This window comes from Acomys russatus, chromosome 15 (assembly GCF_903995435.1).
Source record: "Acomys russatus chromosome 15, mAcoRus1.1, whole genome shotgun sequence".
Lineage (NCBI taxonomy): Eukaryota > Metazoa > Chordata > Mammalia > Rodentia > Muridae > Acomys > Acomys russatus.
Genome location: NC_067151.1, coordinates 9,189,370 through 9,210,038, shown reverse-complemented (window position 1 = coordinate 9,210,038; position 20,669 = coordinate 9,189,370). Strand labels below are relative to the sequence as shown.

Here is a 20,669-nt window from a genome sequence, read left to right as displayed (position 1 = left end):
ATGGGCCTCTGTAACAAGTCTTTCAGTGTGGTATGTAGCTGGTAAAATTAACTCCACCAATGCTGGCTAATTATGAAGCCGTGTGATGAGCTAGGGTATCTGAAGGGAAATGCCGGCACTAGATGTGGCGGTCCCCTAGTGTTCTCAGCAGGAGGAGGCTTTACCTTCACCTACTAGGAGGAAGGAAACTGACGCCACATCAAAGCCTCGGTTCCTGTTACAAGTCCTTCAGAGAGTTGATGCGCGCGCAGATCTTCAAGGCCGGGCCCAGCTTGATGTTCATCGCACTCATGAGATGGTCTTCCTTCAGCAAGAGCAGGGCCTGCCCGTCGATCTCCTGTGCCCTGAACTCATCTGCCACATCCTGGCAGCCTGGAAGTCCATGAGAGGAAGGTTAGAGTTACACACAATTAGACAGAGCTCCTCACGGTGTTCTGCTGTCCCTGGGTTTGAGTCAAAACCCAAGGAAGAGCTTACTTGGGAGTCTTGCTTTAAAAACATTACACAAATAGCCGAGGTAAGAGGATCAACCCCAACATGCCACCGCAGTCCCGTGCAGAAAGGGCTGCATCGTCATGTGTCACCACACGGCCTCATCTCTGTGTAACAGGCAGAGCGGAATGAAATGTTCTGCTATAAATAAGATCTAGCCAATGGTCAGAATATTCTCCACAGTTGAGTGGAGAGTGTGATATGACTTTCTCACGTACTCTGGTGCCTCACATTTGACCATGTCCCCTGGAGGGGGAGACCTGGTGGCACTCAGAGGAAGGACAGCAGGTTACCAAGAAGAGACTTGATACCCTATGAGAATATATAGGGGGAGGTGATCCCCCTCAGGAACAGTCATAGGGGAGGGGAATAATGGGAAAATGGGGGGGGGGGGAGGGAGGAATGGGAGGATACAAGGGATGGGATAAACATTGAGATGTAACAAGAATAAATTAATAAAAAAAAAAGAATCAAAAAAAAAAAAAAAAAAAAAAAAGAATCTGGAAATATCTTCTCAAGTGTCAGATTGAACTTTCATTGTCACCCAAACCTGTGAATTCACATATTCAGTGAGTGAATGTCTGCATGCCTGCAATGTTTTTCTTGTCCCCCCAGGACTGGTATGCTGACATGTTACAGTGCTGCTGACACACCACACTGCTCACCTCGTAATATCAACTTCAAAGCTTAACATCACTACAGTAATTTCTACCTTTCATTTCTTCTTCTTTAGTTTTTTTGAGACAGGGTTTCTGTGTGTAGCATTGGCTGTCCTAGACTCGCTTTGTAGACTAGGCTAGCCTCGAACCCACAGTGATCCACCTGCCTCTGCCTCCTGAGTGCTGGGATTAAAGGCGTGCGCCACCACGCCCTGCTCGTTTCTGTTTTCCTAAAGTCTATGTAGCCCAGGCTGGTCTCAACCTTATTATCTATTCTGTTTTCTCAATGCATGCTGGGATTACAGGAAAGTACCCAGAGCCCTAGGGATGGCAGGCAAACGCTTTACTGCTGAACACATTACACACTCCCAGCACTCATCTTTACTTTTGGTAAGAAAACAAGTTGTCATTGGAATTATGAAGCTCCAGGGTCATCTGCTACCAAGTAAACAGTGCACTGGCTCTCAGCCTACAGCAGGCTCTTGCTACCTGAACCTTGACTGTCTCTAATATCTACCAGAATACTTGAACAACCACTTTGGTCAATCACTTCCCTATCATGGTAAAGAAACATCTAGGTAGCCAGACTGCAGTGACACACACCTTTAATCCCAGCACTTGGGAGGCAGAGGCAGGAGGATCTCTGTGAGTTCCAAGGCCAGCCTGGTCTACAGAGTGAGTTCCAGGATGGCCAGAGCTACACAGAGAAACTCTGTCTCCAATAACAAAAACAAAATTAAGAAACATCTAGGCTAGGTAATGAACTGCGAAGCCCAAAGAAGGGAGAATGCCAGAACACGAAAGTTCCCTTCCAAGTAGTAAAATTATGAAAGTTAGCTTAGGAACAAGACCTAACAGCTTCACAGTCTTTTTTATTTTTTTTAACACATTTTTATTGAAAAATAAAATAATTCATATTACATCTCATTTTCTATCCCATCCCATGCATCCTCCCATTCCTCCCTCCCTCCCACTTTCACCCCAATCTCTCTTCCCTATGACTGTGACCGAGGGGGACCTCCTTCCCCTGAATATGGTGCTAGGGTATCAAGTCTCTTCTTGGTAGTCTGCTATCCTTCCTCCGAGTGCCATTAGGCCTCCCCAACAAAGGAACATGGCCAAATATGGGGCATCAGAGATCATGTGAAAGTCAATCCCCAGTCTCCACTTAACTGTGGAGAATGTTCTGTCCCTTGGCTAGATCTGGGTAAGGGTTTGATGATGACTGCACGTTTTGTCCTTGGTTGGTGCCTTAGATCAAGCAGAACCCCTGGGCTCAGATCCACCCATCATAATGTTCCTCTTGTAGGTTTCTAGGACCCTCTGGATCCACCTACTTCCCTATCCCCTATATTTTTCTCACCTAGAGTCTCAATAGGATGTCCTCACCTCTATCCCACTTTGCTGGTAGGTGAAGACTTTCATGGGACCTGCCCCTTGGGTTAGTGTCCAGTTATAAGTGAGTATATACCATTTGAGTCTCTCTGCTCCTGGGTTAGTTCACTCATTATGATCATTTCTAGTTCAATCCATTTGTCCACAAATTTTGGGAATTCCTTGTTTTTAATAGCTGAGTAGTATTCCATTCTTCTACTGAGGGACACTTAGGCTGTTTCCATGTTCTGGCTATTATGAATAAGGCTGCTATGAACATGGTTGAACAAATTTTCTTGTTGTGTGCTGGAGCATCTTCTGGGTGTATTCCAAGGAGTGGAATAGCTGGGTCTTGAGGAAGCCCTATTCCCAGTTTTCTGAGATAGCACCAGATAGATTTCCAAAGTGGCTGTACTAGTTTGCATTCCCACCAGCAATGAAGGAGTGTTCCTCTCTCCCCACATCCTCCACAGCCTTTTTTATATTCAGATCAATATTCCCAGGGGAGTGACAGGAAACAGATGAGAGATGGGAATGGTTAGCTTGCACCTTGGAATACAGCAGTTTTGCTAGGATGATTCTTCCCGTTATAAACTCACCCTCTAGCTTGTATTAAGGTAACGAGCCCCTATAGCCCCAGGAGCACCCCAACGCACTACAGTGCAGCACACATGGATAAGTGAAGAAATGATAAAACTGAAAAAAATATAGCTCACTATGGAGAGCTATCTGTGACAGGAACAGGTTTTATTTGTGTTGCCAACATTTTTCTCAGTGTCCCTCAATGACTCTGTTATTTTCTCTTTACTGCTTCTTATATGGCAGCCAGCTTTTCACTTTCTCTATCTTGGTAATTTCTCAGATTTTCAAAATCCTGTATAAAATGTATATGGCTTTGCCCGTGTACCACACATAAGAAACCATATAGATGAAGCAGGATTACTCACCATAGAAAAGCCCCTTTTCTTTTCCCAGAGGTAGCTCTGAACAAAACTGACTAATCTTGCATCTAGTTGTAACTTCATCCTTCTTTTTTGGAAGAACTAACGCTCTTCTCTCCAGTCTTATTTATAAGAGCCCAGGAAAGGAAAGAAGAGAGAGAGAGAAACGATAGGACTTACTTAGATTCAGAAATCAAGAGGAGTGACGAGGAGGACCACAGAGCTTTATTTGGGGATGAAGGAAGGAGCTGCGCCCCTTGAGGAAATACCCAGTATGCTCTCATTCCTCCTGACTGAGACTCCTTTCCAGAGGTAGATAACAAAAGCACTGGCAAAATATTTCTAAAGTATCTTGGGAAACAGCATGATTAAATAATATACATTATTGTCATATTTTTAGATTCCCAACTTTCTCAAGCCAAACACAAAAAGTACCATTACATTAGGACAGACGTGAGAAAATAAAGTGACTTATAGAAAAGGAAGGGCCAAGCAAGTATACATCTAGAAACTTACTGAAAAAAAAAATCAAGATTTTAAAATTTTAAGTATTCAAGATACTCTGAGCAAAGGTTCTGAGTTTCTGACTTCCTGACTGACAGCAGCATCCACTTGGACTGAAGGAAGCCAAGCACCGAGTACACAGCACACACGTGAGGCAGCCAGGCAGCCGGGCTGGCTCCAGTCACCCTGACCGAGTGCACAGGTCTCAGTGAGGCGCTGGCCTCTGCCACAGCCCACCTGAACGTCCCAGTGTCCACAATCACTTCTCCCACTTTGAAATACAAAACAAAACATTCTGTGTACAAACTGACCTCACTAAAGCTACAGAAAAAACACCAAGAGCCACTCGCTAGTGCAGAATAAACATGTCTCCAAAAGACAGCAAACAGTTGTACTTTAAAGAAATAACTCCTACCTGCATTCCTACAGAGATGCAAACGTCCACATGAATGTGCGCTCTAAAGGGCTGCTCACTAAAGGGAAGCAGAGTGCTCTGGAGGAGCCCTTCCGGGGACTGCCAAGCTGGCAGTGCTCACTGAGGCAACTGGCAGCTCTCACACAGGAGCTCGCTACCGGGAAGCTTTACACAGCCCTAGGGGATGTTTAGCAACACGACAGAGAGCAGAGGCCAGAGTGCACACGGCTGCCTGGATTACAAGGAAGCACATCCTGTGTCAAAGAGCATGTAAGAGATCACACAAGGGGCTGGAGAGATGGCTCAGTGGTTGAGAGCGCTGCCTGCTCTCCCAAAGGTCCTGAGTTCAATTTCCAGCAACCACATGGTGGCTCACAACCATCTGTAATATGATCTGATGCCCTCTTCTGCAGATAAAGTACTCATATACAATAAATAAAGAAATTTAAAAAAAAAAAAAAGAGAGATCACACAAGGGATGAGCTTGCAAAGAGACTACACGGGAAACAGAAACAGCCTGAGAGTTCAGAAAGTTATTTACAAATGCCAGAGAGGGAGAAAGAAAGAGAAATACATGTTTCTGGTTTAAGACTTATCCTAAGCAGCAGAGCACTACTCTGAGGGAAACTTTCAGAAAGCAATAACTGATAGCACAAATAGATTGTTTTGTCTGCCAAAGCAATTCAGCAATCCTCCTATGTCTTCAGCAACAAGTACAACCCATCAGCTCTGTCTCTTTTTAATGATGTGGAGTGTTCATAAACGCAGGTGAACTCAGTAGGCCAAGAATGTGCAGTGTCTGGTGTCGCTGTGGAACTCAAATGAGAGAAGAGTGAAACAGTCCTGATCAGAGTGCTTTGATCTGCTCAAGCAGTCCAGAGCAGGCACGAGCACCTGGATGCTAGGAAAACTGCCATAAAGAACAACACTTGAAGTGACCAGAGTCTCAACAGTAAGGACAATGTGTTAGTTATTTGGGACAACTAATTTTCTTAGCTAGAAAACAACTCCCATACCCAAAGAAAAAGACACCTCTGCCCCCGTCAGAACCCAGGCTCTGCCCCTCTGTACTCTGTTTCTACATGTAGAAAGAGAGAAAGCACCCAGCCCAGGTAATCAGTTTGGGCTCCAGTGTTATGGCAGGGTTAAGGCAGCTATACTGGTCTGAAACTAAAATTTTGTCTTGTTTCCATAAATATAAAACAATCATCACTGCAGGTTCACTACCCCCAACCCACTAAGAGACCAAACTTAAAGCAGAGTCTGCTGGTCTGCTACTAACACACACCTTTTCTTATGCAGGTGCTTACAAATTTACATGAAATATACTTCCTTTAAGCAACTCCTTCTTCCTATAAGCAGGACCATACCTTGTTTTGTTAAAAATTCAGCATTTAGAAAAGCCATGATACAATAATAAAATTTCAGAGTTCTGCAAGTGAGGTAAAATTTAGTTTCTAAATTATTATTTCTATTTCCTTCAACTCTAAATTTGCTTCTGAAACTTTTGTTACCTCCATAGGAAGACAGCAACACCTCAATACTTCTTAGCTCGATTTACAAGTGCCTGATGGATAACCCACGTGAGATGTGCTCTTCTAAACACTTAAAGATGGGAATGATACAACTCACAATGAGACCAGCAGGGAATGTGTTTTTAAAAATCTCATTTTCTAGGCTAGTAATACCAGTGCTTTACAAACTTAAAGAAATACACTGTCCTAACAAACATTTAGTGTGGCTCGCATTACAGGCAAAGGCCTCACAGTCTTTGGCTGCCAATCCCCTTGCAACATAGATACTAAGAATGCCACTTAAAGAAAAAAGGAAACTGAAGCTGATGAGGTTACTCTCAGTATTAGAATAAATGTAGCCTTTTACAAAGAAAGCAAAAATTTGCCTTAGAATTGGCTAGCTTTCAAAAATACACACAGAAAAAAGAATATATGGTCTTTCTTGTTTCAGCTTCAAAATGGCTAGTTAGCTGAGGAAATAGAACAGAAAAATTGAAAAGCAGAAGCAGAGAAGTGTCACTTCCACTCCTGACCTCCTGAGAGAATTAGACCGAGGAAGACAGCACCTCAACGTCCACCAGCTGGGGTGCCACAGGAGAAGCAGGGCTTGTCAGTCTTTACTAATGTACAAGTGTGAAAGAACACACAGTCATGCTGAGGGAGTAAGAAAGAGGGAGCAGATCACATTCAAAAACAAACCCCGCTTAATTAACACGCACACAGTTTCCCTAGCCTTTAATGCCAAAGTGTGGATAGACCTAACACCATTTTCTTGTGAAGGCACAAGAAAAACAGCCAGGCCAGTTGTGTGTGCTACATACCAGGCAAAGAATGGATGAAGGCCCAGACATCGTCCACTGTCCATATAGAGGGCTCACTCTGTGCAACCGGGAGCAAGTCACTGTTCTCAGGCATTTTCCTGATTCTCACATCTCGAAGCTCGCGTTCTCTTTCCCGCTCACTCTGCCTGCGCAGACGCGTTGTCATAGCAGAGGGCACAGAGTCTTCATGGGAGGCCACGTCTTCTTCTGCAGATGGATAAGTAATTGGAAGCTGGAAAATGCAGTACAAGTAAAATACAGCATTGCACTTTCCTTGCATCTCTGAAAAGGACATTGTAGATTGAAGCAAGCTTTCTACAGACCTGCCTAAGGACATGATCCCTTGCTGCCCCTTCAGGGCCACTTGGACGACGGCCCCGGTGCCCAAGACTTGGATTATCAGGCTTACGATTCCAACGACTAAGTGCAAATTTTTTAGAACAGCTAACATTGTACCTAAGGAATTCAAGAAAGAAAAAGTAAGCAATATATATAAATGGGTTCATTTAGTATTTAACTGTAACTTTAAAACACCACTGTGGCACAGTAAGTACTAGATAATTATTAAGCATTATAAGACTTCACAAAGTACATCCAGCTTACTGAATAGTTCTATTTATGCTACAGGTCAAATATGGCCTCGGTGTGTATCATAAAATATCCCTCAACATAATACTAGATACCCATAACAAGGTAATAATATTTTCTCCAGATTTTAGAGGAATAATGAGAAACGTGCAAAATCTGTAAGATAATTTGCAATGCAGCAAAAAAATTCATGGTTCCAGAAGAGATACTTTGTCATAAATATTTCCAATCCTTAATTAAATGAATTTTGAAGTAATATATTTAGGGTTTTGTTTTTTCTTATTGTTTTTAGAGTATGTGGAAAGGAGTGTGCAGATGTATATTGCAGGTACAATAGCACATGTGTGTGCAGATGCAGGTGCATGTGTGGAGACCCAGGTTTGTTTCTCAGCACACAGGGGAGACTCACAGCTGCCTGACCCTCCAGTTCTAGGGGATCCAATACCCTCTCCTCTGGCTTCTACATCAGGCACATACACAGTGCACATATATTCTTGGAGGCAAAACACACCAATTTTGTTATTGATGACTATTCTAGAACAATACATGTAATTTTGTTTACCTCTGTTTTATGGGAGTTTCAGAGATGGAAATAAGGAACACCATGAGGATTAGCAGACCGCTGTCCTCTAGAAATGCAGGTGTGCCCCGAGAGCCAGAAAAACAACTGAAGGTCCTACTGTGAGAAATGCAGGTGTGCCCCGAGAGCCACAAAAACAACTGAAGGTCCCACTGTGAGAAATGCAGGTGTGCCCCGAGAGCCACAAAAACAACTGAAGGTCCTACTGTGGTCATTCTGTGCTCAGCAATGCTTTGACTTCTAATTAATATATCAGGTAACAAAATTTACCACTGAGGAAAGGAGAGAGCTAGTTTTGTGCCTGGCAGTCAGTCCTTACAGAGTTAGCCCTCCAAAATTGTCAGCTAAGCAGCCCTGCACAGCAGCAGTGCCTCCCTGCCCTGACACAGCCTCTCCTCCTTGTCCTCTGTGCCATGCGTCACCATGTCAGAGCCCCTGACATCTAAAGAGCTTTGTCTAGAGCATACTATACGCCTAGCCAGTCGTCACCGCTGGGAGCAGGGTAAAGGCAGGTAGTGTTAAGTGTCATAATATACTTCCGAGCAGACAAGAAGGTTAGAATGTCCTGAAAGACAAACCATTCTCCAAATTTCCCAGCATTTTTAAGCAGCATTAGAAAGCTACTGGTGTTTCATGTGCTTTACGCACACTGAAATTCAAGTTAAAACACAAATCCAGCATAATCTTATTACAGATCCGCCACTAATCATGAATAAACATTTGAGCAATGGACAGAAACAGCAAACCCACTTCTGAGAGAAGGTTACTTCTGTTGTACTCATTAAAGGTAGAAAGTTCAACTAACTGTGGCTTTGCACCAACTAGACAACATGATGTTCAAGCAAGAAGTTCGCTGGCTTCTTATGACAATATAAATTTCAAAATCATCAAACTAAACATACCCAGGTCTTCTGAATGGACATCAAGTATTCTTTTTATTTTTAATATATATAATGCACGATTGCTCTCTCTTCATGTATGCTAGAAGAGGGCATCAGATCAGGTCATGAGCCACCGTGTGGTTTCCGAGAACTGAACTCAGGACCTCTGGAAGAGCGGCAGCCGATGTTCTTAACCAGTCCACATCAAGTATCTGAATTGCAACACCACTGTTGCAGTCTCTGGCTTTATGGACTAGTATTCTACTGGGTGTGGTGGAACATGGCTTTGATCTCAGCACTTGAGAGGCAGAGACAGGTGGATCACAGAATGTTGGAGACCAGCTTGGTCCACATGGTAATTCCAGGCTAGCCAGGGCTATAAAGTAAGACCTTACATAAAAAATAAATTAATTTTAAAGTTATTTAGTAACTATTTATTTAAACCACAAGACTAATATTTTGTCACGTATCAGTCATGCTACAGGGGAGATTCTCCCAAGCATGTCCTTGCACCAGGGGACTGCTCCTTCCCTGGAGTGTACATACTATGAACCTGCATTATTAGGACCAGGGTGAGCTGCTGTGGGTGGCACTGACTGCCCTGTGGTATCAGACCTAACTCTACCTATGCTCAACTGTAACCTTGTTTTGACTTTTTGTATTAGTTACCGGTTCTTTCTAAGTAAATCCCAAAACACCGACATACCTTTTGGCACATGACATAGTACAGAATCGTTTTGACCGTAAAAATTCATTTGGATATCCCATTTTCCCACAGAATTCACACTTGAGCAGCTCATTATCCATTTCTTCTAATGTCTCTAAAAAAAGAAAAGAAAGGAAACAGCCAAAAATGTGAGTGTGTCAAAATTTCTTTCCGCCTCTAACTCTAGTCAGACCAATTATTTCTTCACCTTTTTTGGATCCAGAACTATTCTGACTAGGCTCCTAATTCCTTCTTTCTACATAAAAATTATGTGGGGTTTTTTCCTTCTATACAATAAGTACTTCTATGTAATAAGTATAGGTTAGTTTGGCTAAGAGGCCAGCCAGCATGTCTAAATGTACAAACATCAATGTATGGCTAGTAAGCACTGAGAAATGAAGGTGAGTGCCATATGCCACTGCCCTCTAGAAGGACATTGCCAAAAAGCAGAACGTGGGCTATGACTTTGGTACACTAAGTTCTGAAGACTTACATCAGGGGGCCGTTTAAATTCCTAATGAAGAGAATAGCTCAAAATGGTGAAACTTACATATGTTTGATTTTAGTAGGACATGTAAAATATTTAAGAGACTTGCAATGTATGACCAATTTCATAAAGACATATATAACCAATTTATAAAACAGTTCTTTTTAATATTAAATAAAATTAATTCTGCTTTTAAATCTCAAACAGTCTCATAAGGTCCGACTTCTGATGTGATTTCTAGGGTGCTCCCTACTAAGTAAGACTATAATTGCAGCCCCAACTCTCTCCTTCCCAGCACCTGAAGCAAGCAGCTCAATCTGCACGCCCTTTCCCCAAAGTACTGAAGGAACGGTTAGTGGATACCTGTTCCATTTCACAGTTTCCTCCTAAGAACTAAAAGTCCTGGGGCTGGACAGGGCTCAGTGACGTTCTAATTTTCCTTCAGACTTCAAATCACCAGAGGATCAGCAGTAAAAGGGGGAATTATTTGGAAACCATGATCGATGTAATGATTTACCAAGGAAGATAATATGCAATTTTTACAAATCACAAGCCATTGTTTGGAAAGTCTGATTATAAAACCAGTCCAAGTAAAACAAGAGTTGATCCTTGTGCTGGTTAGTTCTTGTCAGCATAACACAAAGTTGAGGGGTCAGGCTACTCAAGCCCTTAGAAGCCTAGAAGATCATGAGTAAAACCCAGACATCAGACACTGAGCTGTTAACAGTGTTGGGAGTTTGTGTTTGCTTTGATCTGACTGTTACTATGCCCTAGGTTTTCTCTTTTACAGTAAGAAATAACATAACTCATTTTAAATTTTATTGCAGCCCATAGTTGAGACTTTGGACTTTTAAAGTGTTGAAAAGTCTAAAGACTGTAAGACTTTGAAAGTTAAACTAAGCCAGGCACAGTGGTGCACACTTGTAATCCCAGCACTCAGAGGCAGAGGCAAGGGGATCACTGTGAGTTCAAGGCCAGCCTGGTCTACAAAGTGAGTCCAGGATAGCCAAGGCTACACAGAGAGACCCTGTCTCGAAAAACAAAAAAAGCAAAACAAACAAACAAAACTCCAGTCTATGTTTTATATTGTGATATTAACAAGGGGCCTTGGAGATGAACAAAACAGAAAAGGTTACAGTTTAATAAGTGTTTGTGTGAAGTTATCAAGGGGTCAGCTGTACTGGTTTTTGTCAACTTGACAGAAATCAGTGTCATTTGGGGAGAAGGACCTCAAATGAGGAACTGCCTCAATTGGCCTGTGGGCAGCTTTTAAATTAAAGATTGAAACTTCCTGGTTGGAGTCTCTCTTGGCGACGGGCTGATAACCTGTAGGGCAGATAAGCTCCCTGCCAAGCTGGCTTTCCTCAGTGTCACATCGCAGTAACAGAGAAGCAAACTTGGACAATCCTGTAAAGAGACTTATACATACCATGAATTTTAATAGCCTGCCCATCTTAGAAATGAGTGTTTTTATACTGAAATTATATATACAAAAACCAAAACCACTAAGTAAATGGCCTCACCATGTTACTCTCTATTATAGTGCATGGACACTGGTGTACACAATAATAAAAATACTGAAATTATAAAATGGCCTTGGAAAGTTAAAACTATGAAGTACTTCAAAATGCTGGCATTTTATGTGTTATTTCTCTCCTATGAAATGTATTAACTGTCTTCAGATCTTGCTGTCCTTCCTGTAGCCTCTTATCCTGTTGAACTGTCCACTGCTTTGTCTCTCTTTAGGCCTTTCCTCCTTCTTCCCACTACGACTGCAGGTGTCAATCATAACCAAACCTCTAAACACATCCGACAGAGAGATGCCAGCACGATGCCAGACCCCTTTCAGTTTCTGACAATTGCCAAGAAACTGTGGTAAAATACCTTCAGGTCCTAGGCCTTCATCCAGGGTCCTCTGAGACCTACCTCCTCCTGCCTTCCCATGCCTCCTCCTCACCCACCCTGCTGTGTGTTCACCACCATGACGTGATAAACACATTTTAGCAAAGAGCCTCATTCACACACTTCTTAGAGATAAGAGCAAGAGAAAGGAATACCTGAGTATCTTTACTACTTTTCATCTCAAATAAGAAATTTCAGGCCAGGTGTGGTGGCACACACCTTTAATACCAGCACTTGGGAGGCAGAGGCAGGCGGATCTCTGTGAGTTCAAGGCCAGCCTGGTCTACAGAACAAGTCCAAGACAGTCAAGGCTACACAGAGAGACCTTGTCTCAAAAAACCAAAGGGGGAAAAAAAGTCCTCACATTTAATCACAGGTAAAACTAAAAATGTGTATTTGAGAATTAAATGAAATTAAATTCTAACAGTGAAAGCCACCATGGTGACCTTGTGTGGATGCTGACTTTCCTGTGTTTGCTTTCTGTCAGCCATTTTATTGCTGAGTTGTGAGGGATGTTCAGTGTGCTGAGAAGGGCTCTCTGACAGTAAGGAGTATAACAGTATTTTTCTCTTAGAACATATATTATCATCTATTGACTGACAAGATCATCGTTAGTGTAACTGTGACGCCCAGTTGGTCACAATGCCGACGCCACAGGAAGGACAACTCTAAAACCAGAGTCCTGGATGGCCTATATTTTTAAGCAAATTCAGTAAAATCACCATTTGTTACTTAGGTCTGCCTTTTAAAAGCAAGAAGTGTTGTCTTGATTCAAAAATTTTAAATTACTTTCTCTCTGTATGCTAGAACTTGTCCCCTAGGAATCAAGCTAGCACTGGAGAAATGAGCCCCAGTGCTGTTGCCCTTTACTTGTTTGGTGAAGAGGCTGGTTGGCTTGCCCATTATTCTAGGCCAGCAGTTTACATGCTCACTGCACGTGAGCAGAACTTATTGCTTTCCATGGGAAAAATCTACGCAGACCAAAAAGCCACGCCCCCTCGCAAGCGGTGCGAGCCTAAACTAAGGAAAGGGCTATGCGGCCCACAGACCTTCGGCCATCATGTCTTCCATCTCTGTGTCCGACGAGTTATCCGCGTGCTTCGTGTTGTTCTGCAGCTCTGGCTGCACACACATGGAATTTACCACCTGACTGTCCAAGAGAGGCCTCTTTTTCACAGGTTGCTCTATCAGCAAAGATGAACGACTCACCTTTAAATGGGAAAAAAAATAAAAAGAAATAATCTCTAAATAACTCAGAAACAAATGAGTTCAATTTTAAAATGACCCCTCTGGCTTCTGTGATACTTACTCAGTGATCAGATGCAATCATTAGGGGTTTACTCCTCAAGTAAAAGGTTGGCTACACACACACTAAAGCTAGCCCGCAGCAAAATACGCACTGCAGTGTCTGTCAGGGAGAGTGCACTGCTGCTTTAGGCAAGTAGCTTTTAAAAACAAGTCTTATGTCTAGTGCTTCCTTACTTTTGTAATATTAAAGCAGCAGCGACCGATTCCCCAGCACCGGGGGAAAGCGACCGTCCTAACTCTCAGTGTCCTTGGGAGTGAGGGGAAGTGGTTGCTGTTTGAACTGATTTACTTTGCAGTTCTGAGAACTGATCCGCAGTCTTGCATCTGTGTCTTTAGAATGTTTTAAGATAGCTCCTCACTAGGCAGTTGTTGCCACCTCAGCCTATGCCCAGTACTGTTCAGTTCAGTAACACTCTAGTTCAAGGCTGTGTCCACAGGCACTTTGTGATTTGGGGTGAGGATGGGGAGCAATCAAGGGTGTGTTCAGGCTTGCACACGGATACTTTACCTAGCAGCTGAGCCTTCTCCCCAGGTCACATTGGCCCCAGATTTCTTTCCAGTATTTTATTTTGAGAGAAAATAGTGCTAAGTTGCCCAGACTGGCTTTAAACTTGAAATCCAACATTAACACCCTAAGTAGTTAAGGTTACAGCCTGTGCCCACCAGATAGTAGTAGCAGCAGCAGCAGTATGTGTGTGTGTGTGTGTGTGTGTGTGTGTGTGTGTGTGTGTGTGTGTGTGTGATTATGTGAAGGAGAAATTAGGTACCACGGCACACATATGGACAGTGGAGAACAACCCTGTAGACCTAAGTATGCTCTTCCTATCTTTATATGGGTTCCAGGGACCAAACTCAGGTTGCCAAGTTACCTGCTGTGCCATTTTGCTGGTGGCTTTTAAAAATACAGAAACACTAAATAGACTGGACAAGAAAGAAAATAAATTCCCTTTGGCACATAATAATCAAAATGCTAAATATACAGAGTAAAGAAACAATATTAAAAGCTGCAAGGGACAAAGACCAAGTAACATCCGAAGGCAGACCTGTTAGACTCACACCTGACCTCTTATGGAGAATCTAAAGCCAGAAGGGCCTGGACAGATGTTCTAGACTCTAAAGAGAACACAGATGCCAGCCCAGCCTTCTTTATACTTGTGATTACAAGACTTTTTTTTCCCGGTTTTTTGAGACAGGTTTTCTCTGTGTAGCCTTGGCTGTCCTGGACTCAACTTTTTGTGAAAGCAAAACTTTAAATCACAATAGATGGAAAAAATAAGACACTCCATGATAAAACCAAATTTAAGCACGATCTCTTTACAAACCCAGCTCTACAGAAAGTGCTAGAAAAGGAATTCCAACCGTACGATGTTAAATCACCAAGAAAACACAAGGAATAAATTATTCAAAACCAGCAAATCAAAAGAGAAACACACACACACACTCCACACACACACACACACACACACACACACACAAAATAACAGCAATCAGCAAACACTGCTTATTGATATCAATGGTCTCAAATCCCACAACAAAAAGACAGATGAACAAAATCGATTTGAAAATAGTATCCATCCTTCTGCTGCATCCATGAAGTATACCTTAACATCAACAATAGGCACCACCTCAGGGTAAAAGGATGGAAAAATACAGTCCAAACAAATGGACCTAAAATGTAAGCATTTTAATATATGACAAAATCAACTTCAAACCAAAACTAATCAGAGTAGGAAAAGACACTACATACTCAAAAGAAAAATCCATCAAGAAGACATTGCAATTCTTAATATCTATGCATGAAAAATGAGGGCAACTAAGTTTATAAAAGAACCCCTGCTACAGTATAAATCCAAATACTGACCATCACACATGGATAGAAGGAGACTTCACATAGTACCCTCACCAATGGACAGCTCATCCAAACACAAGGTAAGCAAACTGACTGACATCATATACCTAAGAGACCTAACAGATACTTATAGAACATTCCATCCAAACACAAAGACCAGACATTCTTCTCAGCACTCCCAAAACTGGGCACATACTCAAACACAAAGCAAGTCTCAACAGAGATAAGAAAACTGAAGTAACTGCCTGCACCCTACCTGAGCACCACACACGAGAGCCGGACATCAACAACAGAATCAACAGGAAGCTCAAAACTCATGGAGACGCCACAATGCACTACTGTATGGAAAGGTCCAAGACAGAATTTAAGAAATTAAAGACTTTCTAGAATTGAATGAAAATGAATACACAACATATTCAAATTATGGGACACAATGAAGCTGATTCTAAGAGGAAAATTTCATAACAAAAAATGTCTACATAAAAAAATGGAGCACTCCCATAATAGCTACCACTTAAGAGCATTATCTGAAAGCGCTAGAAAAAAGGGAGTCACACCCAAAAGAAATAGACAGCAAGAAATAATGAAACTCAGGGCTGAAATCAGTAAGACAGAAATAAACAAACAAAAAATATGAAGAATGAATGAAACAAAGAGGTTATTCTTTGAGAAAATTAGTAAGATTGATAAGCCCTTATCCAAATTAACTAAAACGTAGAAGCAGAAGTTCCAATTGAACAATGTTCGAGATGAAAAGGGGGACATTACAGACACCAAGAGAGCCAGAGAACCATACAGAATACTTTAAAAACCTGGACTCAACCGAATTGGAAAATCTTCATGGATAATTTTCTGAATACATACCACTTATCAAAATTAAATCAGGGTGAGATTAGCAATTTAGGAAGACCTATAACCTCCAGTGAAACAGGCGCAGTAATTAAAACTCCACCAATCAATACAAGCCCAGAGCAAGATGGTTACAGCACAGAATTCTACCAGACTTTCAAAGAAGGGTTAATGCCAATACTCATCAAATCATTCTACACATAGAATGGGAATACTGCCCAATTCACTTTATGATATTACATCCACCCTAATACCAAAATCATATAAAAAGGCCCAATAAAGAAAGAACTACAGACCAATTTCTCTTATAAACATAGATGCAAAGATTATCAATGAAGTAATTGCAAACAGAATCCAAGAACATGTCAAAAAGATCATCCACCATGATCAAGTAGGCTTCATCCCAGAGTGGCAGGGATGATTCAACATACAGAAATCAGTAAGTGTAATCCACAATATAAACAAAAACACAAAAGCCATATGACCATCTCATTAGATGCAGAAAAGGCCTGACAAAATCTGACACCCCTTCATGATAAAAGTCTTGGAGGGATTGGGGATCTCTCTGTACCTAAACATAATAAAAGCAACACACAGCAGACCCACAGTCAACATCAACTTAAATGAAGAGAAGCTAAAAACAATTCTACTGAAGTAAAAAAAATGACAAGGTAGAACAACCTCTTTTAATACTACGCTATATAATTGAAGCCTTGCAGTCTGCTGCGGCCATAAGACAACGGAAGGCTATCAAAGGGATGTAAACCGGAGAAGAAGAAATCAAAGTGTCTTCATTTGTAGAGGAAACAATAGTATACATAAGTGACCCTAAAAATTCCACCAGAGCAATGTAGCTGGATACAAAATTAAATTAAAAAAAAAAAGTCAGTAGCCATCCTACATACAAATGACAAAGGAGCTGAGAAAAAAAAATCAGGGAAACAACATCCTTCACAATAGCCACAAATAATATAAAGTATCTCAGTGTGACTCTAGCCAGGCAAGTGAAAGACCTGTATCACAAAAACTTCAGGCTTTTGAAGAAAGAAATTGAGGAAGATATCAGAAGATGGAAAGATCTCCTATGCTCATGGATCAGTAGGATTAACATAATAAAAATGGCCATTTAATCAAAAGCAATCTACAGACTCAATGCAATTCTCATAAAAATTCCAACACACTTCATTACAGACTGTAAAAGAAAAGTATCCAACTTCATATAGAAAAACAAAAACAAAAACAAAAAAAAACAAGATAGCTAAGACAACTTGTGTATCCGGAAGTGTCACCGCCCCTGATTTCAAGCTCTCCTACAGAGCTATAGTAATAAAAACTGCATGGTATTACCATAGAAACAGACTAGTTGATCAATGGAATCAAACTGAAGACCTAGATGTAAATCCACACACCCACGGATATCTGGGTTTTGATAAAGAAGGCAAAATTATACAATGGAAAAAAAAACAGCATCTCCAACAAATGGTGCTGGTCTAGCTGGATGTTGGCATGTAACATAATGCAAACAGATCCATATTTATCACCCTGCACAAAACTCAAGTCCAAGTGGTCTATCAAAGACCTCAACATAAAGCCAGATAAACTGAACCTGACAGAAGAGAAAGTGGAGAATATTCTCGAACACATTGGCACAGGAGACAACTTCCTGAGCAGAACACAATTAGCACAGGCACTAAAATCAACAATTAATAAATGAGACCTCATGAAATTGAAAAGCTTCTGTAAGGCAAAGGCCACCACCAAAAGGACAAAATGGCAGCCTACAGAACAGGAAAATATTTTCAGCAACTTCACATCTGACAAAGGGCTGATTTCCAAAATATAGAAAGAACTCAAGAAACTAGACATCAACAAAACAAATAATCCAACTTAGAAATGGGGTACAAAGCTGGGCGTGGTGGCACACACCTTTAATCCCAACATTAAGGGAGGCAGAGGCAGATGGATCTCTGTGAGTTCGAGGCCAGCCTGGTCTACAAAGTGAGTCTCAGACAGCCAAGGCTGTTACACAGAGAAACCCTGTCTTGAAAAACAAAAACAAACAAACAAAAATGTTTAAAAAAAAAAAAAGGCTGGAGAGATGGCTCAGAGGTTAAGAGCAGCAGCTGCTCTTCCAAAGGTCCAAAGTTCAATTCCCAGTAATGACATGATGGCTCACAACCATCTCTGAGATGGTGTCCTCATCTGGAGTGCAGCTGAACTGAGTAGGGGAACAGGAGGAATCAGGTAAGGATAAGATGGAGGGAGAGAGTCCTGGGAGAGACAATTGGTATTGGGGGACATTTCAGGGGTGAGGCAGAAACCCAGTACAATGGAAACTCCCAGAAATCTACCAGGGTGACCCTAGCTACGACTTCTACCAATGGGAGCTATGGAGCCTAAATCTCGCATATCCTTAACCAGGCAAGACTTCCAGTGAAGGGCCTGGGTAAATAAAGGTGGCACAGACATTGAGGGAGTGGCCAACCACAGACCAGTCCAGCTTGAGACTCATGCTATGAAAGGGAGCCCACTCCTGACACTGCCTGGAGGGCCAGGAACCAGAGGCTGGATAGTCCAGGCACCTCGGATAGAACCAAACATGACTGAGAAAAAAAAAGGCAATAAAATGATTCCTAATGATATTTTGCTATATTTGTAGACAGGAGTCTAGCATGCTTCATCCAACAACTGATGGAAACAAATGCAGAGACTCACAGCCAAACCTTAGGAGGGAGCTCCAGAAATCCTGTGGAAGAGGGGGAGAAAGAACTGTAGGAGCCAGAGGGGACAAGGACACCACAAGACAATCCACAGAATCAACCAACCTGGGCCCATAAGGACTCACAGAGACTGAACTGGCAATCAGGGAGCATGCATGGGGCTACGTCCTCCACATATGTAGTTGTGTAGCTTGGTCTTCCTGTGGACTCCTAACAGTGGGAGCAGGGGCTGTCTCTGACTCTTTTGCCTGTTTCTAGGACCCTTTTCGTCCCACTAGTTTGCCTAATCCAACTTTAATACAAGGCAAGGTACCTAGCCTTTCTTTCTTTTTCTTTCTTTCTTTTTTTTTTTTTTTTTGGCAGCTCTCTAACTTTATTTGACACTCAGCAGGTTAGTCCTCGTCCACAGTGACCGTCTGTAGATTCTTGAATGTGTAACAGGCACGTAGGTTAGCAATGTGTAGAGCTTGTTGGGCGAGTCCTCATCTTCATTACGCTTTCTGGACAAGCGCACTCGGATGTGATATGGAACGTTCCTTATTCCTTTGGCACAGACAACTTTGTTGAGCCTGGTGTCTATGTGCACATCTGGAGTCCCCGTCTCCTTCATGGCAAATTTCCGAATTTCTCTGAGTGCCCGAGGAGCACGCTTCTTGAAGCCCACTCCACAGCTGCGCTTGTGAATGCTGATGGTGTACTCTCGGGTCATCACCTCGGTGATGGCGGAACGGCCCTTCTTCTTCTAGTCACCCTTTTCTGCGGGAGCCATTCTGTCGGGCTCTCTTTATTTTTTTAAAGACAGTGTTTCTGTGTGTAGCCTTGGCTGTCCCGGAACTCACTTTGTAGACCAGGCTGGCCTCGACCTAACAATGATCTGCCTGCCTCTGCCTCCCCAGTGCTGGGATTAAAGGCGTGCGCCACCATGCCCAGCTGAGGTGTCTAGTCTTATTGCAACTTGGTATGCCATGTTTGGTTGATATCCCTGGGATGCCTACCCTTTTCTGAAGGGAAGTGGGGGAGAGGTGATGGGGGGTTAGGGGAAAGGTTTGGGGGGGAGAGAACTATGATCAGGACATAATAATATATAAGAGAAAAGTAAACAAACAAATAAATAGAAGAAAAGGTGAAGTTGTTATTCTCACTACAATGGTGATAATCAGTAATAGTTATGGCTAGTAAATGCCAGGCACTGCCAAGAAACAAATAATACTAGAGTGTTTAATCCTCATACACCCAAAAAGCATCTCCATCAGGCAGATGAGCAAAAGCAAGATCAGAAACGGCTAGTACAAAATGTCTCAGGCCAGGCAGAGGGATGCACGCCTTTAATCCCAGCACTTGAGAGGCAGAGGCAGATGGATCTCTATAAATGCAAGGCCAGCCTGGTCTATAAAGTGAGTTCCAGGACAGCCAAGGCCACACAGAAACCCTGTCTTGAAAAACCAAAGAAAAACAAACAAAAAAGTTTCAGAACTTATATAGGGAAATACATAAAAGATTAGACAGTTAAAACTCTACATAAAAAAAAAAAATCAATCTTTAAAAGTAAGATCACAAGTATTTTTGTAGAGAATAGACCTTTTTTTTTTTTTTTTAAGACAGGGTTTCTCTGTGTAGCCTTGGCTGTCCTGGACTCAATTTGTAGACCAGGCTGGCCTCAAACTCACAGCGATCCACCTGCCTCTGCCTCTGCCTCCTGAGTGCTGGGATTACAGGCATGCACCACCACGCCCAGCTACCAATAGACATTTTTTTTTTTTGACATTTTTTAAAAGACTGTTATGTAGCTAAAAATAATTCTAAAGATACAAATGACCTTCCACTTACAGGGAATGGCTCCAGTCCCTCCTGAATCACGAAACCTTCTATAACGTGGGTCAGGATCTGTGGTTTCACAATAGCCTGTGGCGGCTTGTTCTCGAGGCTGGGGGTGCTGCTGGCCAGAGACGTGGCACTGCCCCTTGTGGAGGCAGCAGGCACTAGGAGTGGTGGCGGGGGCACAGACACGTGCGCGGGGTCTGAAGGAGACTTGATCACTGAAGCACTGACTGAAGCCACAGCAGGCAGCTCCACTTGCTC

General features: G+C 42.3%; 1 protein-coding gene and 1 pseudogene across 2 annotated transcripts in view; both read right to left on the bottom strand.

The window, feature by feature from the left end:
- Positions 1-134: 134 nt before the first annotated feature.
- The window catches only part of Phc3 (polyhomeotic homolog 3), a 65,139-nt gene continuing 44,604 nt past the window's right edge, over positions 135-20,669 (bottom strand). For both annotated transcript variants that reach the window (XM_051157008.1, XM_051157007.1), the window contains 6 exons: positions 20,418-20,668; positions 12,914-13,073; positions 9,476-9,590; positions 7,044-7,176; positions 6,721-6,952; positions 135-372 (listed from right to left, as the gene is read on the bottom strand). In XM_051157008.1, coding sequence (XP_051012965.1) covers positions 218-372; positions 6,721-6,952; positions 7,044-7,176; positions 9,476-9,590; positions 12,914-13,073; positions 20,418-20,668 — 1,046 coding nt within the window. In that variant the 3' untranslated portion in view covers positions 135-217. The remainder of the gene's footprint in view (positions 373-6,720; positions 6,953-7,043; positions 7,177-9,475; positions 9,591-12,913; positions 13,074-20,417; position 20,669) is intronic.
- On the bottom strand, positions 18,983-19,359 carry LOC127199135 (60S ribosomal protein L31-like; annotated as a pseudogene).